The sequence below is a fragment of the Silurus aristotelis genome (genome assembly GCF_946808225.1).
Source record: "Silurus aristotelis genome assembly, chromosome: 23".
In the NCBI taxonomy this organism is placed as follows: domain Eukaryota; kingdom Metazoa; phylum Chordata; class Actinopteri; order Siluriformes; family Siluridae; genus Silurus; species Silurus aristotelis.
Window position 1 is genome coordinate 12307215 of NC_139596.1, and position 7459 is coordinate 12314673.

General features: G+C 38.3%; 1 protein-coding gene across 1 annotated transcript; it reads left to right on the forward strand.

The window, feature by feature from the left end:
- Positions 1-3093: 3093 nt before the first annotated feature.
- Positions 3094-5201, forward strand: LOC310718737 (single-strand DNA endonuclease ASTE1-like). Its single transcript, XM_083527722.1, has one exon. The coding sequence runs from the start codon at positions 3742-3744 to the stop codon at positions 5161-5163; it is 1422 nt and encodes a 473-aa protein (XP_083383848.1). The 5' UTR covers positions 3094-3741; the 3' UTR covers positions 5164-5201.
- The last annotated feature ends 2258 nt before the right edge of the window (positions 5202-7459 follow it).

Genomic DNA, 7459 nt, shown 5'->3' on the forward strand with positions numbered 1-7459 from the left:
ATACAATACCACAACTCCTCTCTCGGCACCCTGTCGTACGCTTTCTCTAAATCCACAAATACACAATGCAGCTCCTTCTGTCCTTCTCTATACTTCTCCATCAACATCCTCAAAGCAAATAAGGCATCTGTGGTGCTCTTCCTCGGCATGAAACCATACTGTTGCTCACAGATGGTCACCTCTTCTCTCAGCCTGGCTTCCACTACTCTTTCCCATAACTTCATGGTGTGACTGATCAACTTAATTCCCCTGTAGTTACTGCAGGTCTGCACATCTCCCTTATGCTTAAAGATCGGTACCAGCACACTCCTTCTCCATTCCTCAGGCATCCTCTCCCCTTCCAGAATCCTGTTAAACAATCTGGTTAAAAACTCCACTGCCATCTCTCCTAAACATCTCCACGCTTCTACCGGTATGTCATCTGGTCCAACCGACTTTCCATTCTTCATCCTCTTAATCGCTGTTCTCACTTCCTCCTTACTAATCCTATCTACATCCTGCTTCACCAACTCCACATCCTCCAACCTTCTCTCTCTCTGATTTTCCTCATTCATCAGCTGCTCAAAATACTCCCTCCATCTTCTCAACACACTCTCCTCACTAGTCAACACATTTCCCTCTCCATCCTTTATTGCTCTAACTTGCAGTACATCCTTCCCAGCTCGGTCCCTCTGCCTGGCCAATCGGTATAAATCCTTTTCTCCTTCCTTAGTGTCCAACCTCTTATACAGCTCCTCATATGCCTTTTCCTTGGCTTTCGCCACATCCCTTTTTACCTGCTGCCGCATCTCCTTGTACTCCTGCCTACTTTTCTCATCACTCTGTCGATCCCACTTCTGTTTTGCCAACCTCTTTCCCCTTATGCTCTCCTGCACTTCCTCATTCCACCACCACGTCTCCTTGTCTTGCTTTCTATTTCCAGATGTCACACCAAGTACTTTTCTAGCTGCCTCCCTCATCACTCCTGCAGTAATTGCCCAATCATCCGGCACCTCTTCACCACCACCAAGCCCCTGTCTGACCTCTTCCCTGAACCTCACACTACACTCTTCCTCCTTCAGTTTCCACCATCTTATTCTTCTTTCAATCCTTACTTTCCTCCTCTTCTTCTTCGCCTCCAAAACCATCCTACAGACCACCATCCGATGCTGTCTAGCTACACTGTCCCCCGCCAACACCTTACAGTCTCCAATCTCCTTCAGGTTGCATCTCCTACACAGAACATAATCCACCTGTGTGCACCTTCCTCCACTCTTATACGTCACCCTATGATCCTCCTTCTTCTTAAAATACGTGTTCACCACTGCCATTTCCATCCTTTTAGCAAAATCTACCACCATCTGCCCTTCCACATTCCTCTCCTTAAAACCATACCTACCCATCACCTCCTCATCACCTCTGTTCCCTTCACCTACATGCCCATTAAAGTCTGCCCCAATCACCAATCGTTCTTTCCTAGGTACACCATCTACCACTTCATCTAATTCACTCCAGAATCTTTCCTTCTCCTCCATCCCACAGCTGACTTGTGGAGCATAGGCACTGATGACATTTATCATCATCCCTTCAACCTCCACCTTCACGATCATCACCCTATCAGAAACTCTCTTCACCTCCACTACACTCTTACTGTACTCTTCCTTCAGAATTACCCCTACACCATTTCTCTTTCCATCCACACCATGATAAAACAGTTTAAACCCACCTCCAATGTTCCTGGCCTTACTCCCTTTCCACTTGGTCTCCTGAACACACAGCATATCTACCTTTTTCCTCTCCATCATATCAGCTACCTCTCTCCCTTTACCCGTCATAGTACCAACATTTAAAGTACCAACCCGAACCTCTACTCTCCTACATTGCTCCTTTTCCTGCCGTCTTTGTAGACGTCTTCCTCCTCTCCTTCTCCTCCTTCGGCCAACAGTAGCCCAATTTCCACCGGTACCCTGTCGGCTAACGATACCTGTGGCGGTTGTTGTTAACCCGGGCCTCGACCGATCCGGTATGAAATTCTCATTTGTGATCCGCATATTTGATTTGGCACATGTTTTACGCTGGATGCCCTTCCTAAAGCAACCCTCCCCATTCACCCGGGCTTGGGACCGGCACTAAGAGTGCACCATGTTATATACTGTACACACCACATGATATACTGTACACCATGTTATATACTGTACACCACATGATATACTGTACATCATGTTATATACTGTTCACACCACATGATATACTGTACACCATGCTATATACTGTACACCACATGATATACTGTACACCACCTGATATACTGTACACACCACATGATATACTGTACACCATGTTATATACTGTACACCACATGATATACTGTAAACCATGTTATATACTGTACACACCACATGATATACTGTCCCTCATGGTACAGTCTGTAACATGAGGTACAGTATTCAGGTACAGTATTCAGTTTCCACCAAGCAAGTAGTGTATATGTGTGTCATGATTTTATTCTTTTCATTTATTCAAAAACTTTTACATTCTATAACATTTAATCCTCTATATTCAAGATTATTTTAGTTTTTTTATTACGAAACTGAAAACAGACCTACAAGACTAACAGTGACCTCTAGACACAGATATGCAAATTCACCTTTCTACGAATTTCACTAATGATTAACATACAACTTTTTCAATACAAGTTGATTTACAGAGACAATACTGTGGACAAAAAGAGCACAAACTTTAATATAAAGGGCCAAAAATCGAACTTAATTTAGGCTAGAAATTATTATTTTAATTATTATTTATTCATTATTTAAAAGTTATTTGCCATTGTGATTGGCATCTCAACTTCAGACAATACTCAAAGCATAGAATGAGATTTGCAAATGTAGGTAAATGCACAGTGACCTTTAGGTCTACACTTAATTCAAAACTATCCCAAATTTTGGTTTCCATTCCATTCCATTGTATGTCTCTACATATACATTTTAAAGTCAAATGCATATTGCGTATGCTGGAGGAAAGCCAAATATGTCGAATAGAGTCACACACGATGCAGGATTAGATCTTTTTGGCTCTTAAAAAAGCTTTTTCCTTGAAGATGTTACAACATTTTTAAAGAAGGCTAAAAGGATCAAACTTTGATCATTATGGGAGTTCATGGACTTCAGCAATACATCGATAGCAACAGTGATTTCCTGAAGACCTGCTTCTTTGGACAAAGCAAACTCATCATTGATGGATCCTGTTTATTCCACTGGCTTTACTTCAAATCTAATTTGGACCAAAAACATGGTGGAAATTATAATGACTTTGAGAAAACAGTTACATTATTTTTCAAAAATCTTGGAGTGTGTAATATTGAGCCCTATGTGGTGCTTGATGGAGGTAATGATATCAAAGGGAACAAATTCTAAACCATGAAAAGAAGATGCCAAGAAAGAATCAGAAGAGCTAATGCCTTGTCCAGAGGTTGTTTGGGTGAACATTTACCAATTCTCATAAAAAAATGTGTTCAAGCAGGTTCTGCAGAAAATTGGGGTTCACTTTATTCAGTGTCTGCTCGAGGCAGACTGGGAAGCAGCTGCTTTGGCCAACGAGTGGGGCTGTCCTATTCTGTCATCTGACAGTGATTTCTACATCTTCAGCAACCGGGGTGGATTTTTACCCATCACTCATTTCAAGTGGAGGAAAGGTAGCCATCATAAATACATCCCTGCCAAATTGTTTAGATTTGAGAACCTATGTGCCGCTTTTACCCACATGAATAAACATAATCTTTCACTGTTTGCTATTATTCAAGGCAATGACTACTACAATCTGGACAAAAGACAATTTCCAAACTTTTCACAGTTCTCAACTAGACTAGGAAAAACTTCCAAGATTGACGGCTTGCTTACATGGTTATCACGTTTCACAGGACCAACAGAAGCCATTTCATCGCTAATAAGCCAAATAAAGAAGGATGTAAAATCAGACAGCCTTGGGCATAATATTATTCAGGCAATGGAGATGTACAGACTCAAGCCCAGTTCCTTAGCCCAGTTCTTTATAAGTGGAGAACCTCAGAGCAGGCCATTACAGAACCTACCAGACTGGACTCTGAAACCTCTGGCAGAAGGCAAGTTGGCTTCAAGCATTATTGCAGTTCTGACACAAAAAAGGGTGATAATGAAGTTCCAGGTGGAGGATTTTGGGCTAAGCAGCAGCAACCACACCTCTCAGCTCATACGGCAAGTGATGTACGGCATACTCCTGTGTACAAGGCAGCAGAACATTATTGAATGCAGTACATCTGCTGAAGAGAACCAACAATACGATGTTGAAGAATATGACAGACAAAAAACAACACTGATAAGCTCCATGGTTCCAGCTGTTCTTCCAAGATGTGTAGAAAAACAACTTCATCTGGACTCATTGTGGGAAGCTCCACAGGATGTACGTCTGCAGGTTATGTTGGAGGCTCTTGAGGTGTCACAGATAGCTGATTCAACTGTCCCTGAAGGACTACAGTTAGCAGTGTATGTCACATGTTTCTGGTTAAAACATGCAAAGCCTGAGCCGAGAGCAGAAATATTCTGGGCTTTACTAGTCAGCCTCGTTTATGGATACCTGTGCAGAGAACCAAAGACTGAAGAGGTTGAAGTACTGAGTTTGGAGTTTGAAAAGCTGTATAGGTGTAATAGTAGTAGAGCTATGGATCTAAAGTTAGCTCATGCTTATTGCCAGTGGCATTGCTGTTTGAAAGACAGCTTCACTCTGAACCAACTACTAAATCATCCAGTGCCAGAACCAGAGTTGGCATCCTTGTACTGTGGCTCTTTGCTACATGGTGCAGCTCATGAACTGAGACGAGGCAGAGATCCCGAGTCTGTTCTTACTGGCTCCTCAGTCGCAATCAGCCTTTACCAATCTCTGAAGGCAGCTGTGGAATGTGAGCTGGATGACGACTTCATCACAAAGATGCAGACTAGGACAAGGGAATGCCAGAAGTCAGTGGATAAACTAAGCAATGCATTTGAACATCTAATGGATGAGGATGAGGATGAGGAGGAGAATGTAGCATGTAGAGAGAATGTAGATGATAAGTTGCCTAAGGAAACCTACAACATTCGCACAAGACATAAAACCAAACACAGAACTCGAAAATCCAGAACAAAGAAACGTAATCGTGTGAGCTTTTAGTAGATTTATGTAGTTTACCTTTACATTTACATTTATGGCATTTGACTACTGTTCTTATTTTAAGTGAGTTACAGAAGAAATCTTCATCAATAATTACATTATGACACTGATTTATTAGCTCACAGACTAAGAATATCATCTATCAAAAACTTTTTTGGTAGGGTATATAGTTTTTAGAGCAAGTTTTTAAGAATTGCTAATTAAAGTACTTCTGTAAGAGGTAATATATCATGCATTGTTTAAAGACAGCTTGTGACTCAACTGAACCAGTTCATTTCAACATGTACAGTACATGAGAAAAGTTCCTTGACTGAGAGAATCAGACAGACAGTTGAAGGGTAACCATACAAATTCTATTGATGTTGTAAAAGAGAAAACAACATCTGATCAGTAATATGTGAAATAATGCACAGTTGATTGTCCAATGGTTATACCAAAGTTGTGTGCAGGGTCTGAAGGTAAGTTGTTCATAGAGATCACAAAATCTTGACATGGGATCAACAACAATTACATTTTGGTGGAATTATGTTTCAGATGATGAGCTAAAGATCTAAGATGCAGAGATCTGAGCAGACTAAAAAAAAGATAATTTTTTAAATAATGTCTTGGTAGTAATATATATATATATTACTATTAATGTATAGTATTAATTACTATTTAAAAATGTATTGTTATACCAAATAATCACTGCACCAGTTACCCAATCAGACTGAAGTATCCTAGATAGGCAGCATTAAAATTAATTTGTGTTCTAAAAATAATATAATAGATAGACAATAATAGATAGATATAATATAAAGACATGCGTTGTCTATTTGGCATTTCTAAAATCTGAATAGTGTGTAAATGAGTGTGTGTGAGAGTGTGTAATTGTGCCCTCTAATGGGATGCACCACGTCCAGCATGTCACCTGTGTTGTGCCAAGGGCTCCCCAGGATAGAGGCTCCCCGGTGACCCTCTGTAAAGTAAATGAATTAATGGAAAAATGCTTCATGTTACTCTTTGTACCCTTCACTAAGTCTATGACAAAGTATTTACACAACAATAAAATTATTAAATAAAGTATATAAAAGCAATGAGTAAAAATATTATAAAATAGATTTGTGTATATATTTATGGTAGTAAATGGGTAGTAATGTGGTGGTAAATACAATAAAGATAAATTTAAGTTATGCATTTATAACATAACAAACTAAAACTCAATTGAATTTGCAAATGTTAAAACTTGAATGTGGAGAGCTGAAATTTTACAGTATAAAATGTTTCTTTTTGACAATTTTTACCATGTTTTATTATTATTTATTATTTTCATGCTTATAGATAAATATTATTCAATTATTCTCTAAAAAAATACTGTATAGCATGAAAAACACTAAACATCATGTTAAACACTATACATCATTTTTAAACTCTGTACATCATTTCAAACACTGTATACCTTAATAAACACTGTACATAATGTTAAACACTTCATGCCTTGTTCTACACCAAGCTAAATGTCGTACGTCATATTAAGTACTGTACCTCGTGTCAAAATGCTGTCCATATTGTTATAGAATTTAAAAGAAACTATGACTAGGATCCATTAGATTTAAAGAGATACAAAGTCCACACATCAGCTACAGATAAAAAACTAAATAATTGGGTTCTAGACAAATTTAGCTTAATCCAAAATATACAGTAGCCACAAACTAATCCTAACCCTAGATTAAGATCAAGGAAGCTTCAGCAAAACATCGCCCCCAGTGGCCAAGTTACACAGAACAATGAAGATTTTTTTTGAGTATTAATAATATTCATATATTTGATCAACAGCCATACACCAAAATTATGCTAAACTAAATATTGGCCTGAAAATTGTTTAGAATTAATCTATATGTTCAGATTAGTAGATCAAGTTCTACCCCACTTTGATTAAATGAAATGTAGAAGCAATGTTTGTAAATATGATAAGTGATTTCTGATCACTATTGAGAATTTACCTTAGAGGAGTAACTTAACAAACTTTTGTAAACATAAATGAAAAAAAGCTACAACTACTTTGAAAAAAATATTATGCAAAAATATATTAGTGGGTGTTAATAAGAGGCAGTCTATGCAATCAGTTATAAGTGAATGCTGTTTGAATAAATTTGGCTGACTATAAATCTGACTCATTATGTTTGATTGACCGGTGATATTTATTGTAATTTTTTTTTTTTTTTTTTTTTTTTTACCAATGTCAACATGTTTTTTTCTTGTTGATAATCAAGTTTTCTACTATCCTGAAGCATTTAACTGCAATTTTGTGACAATA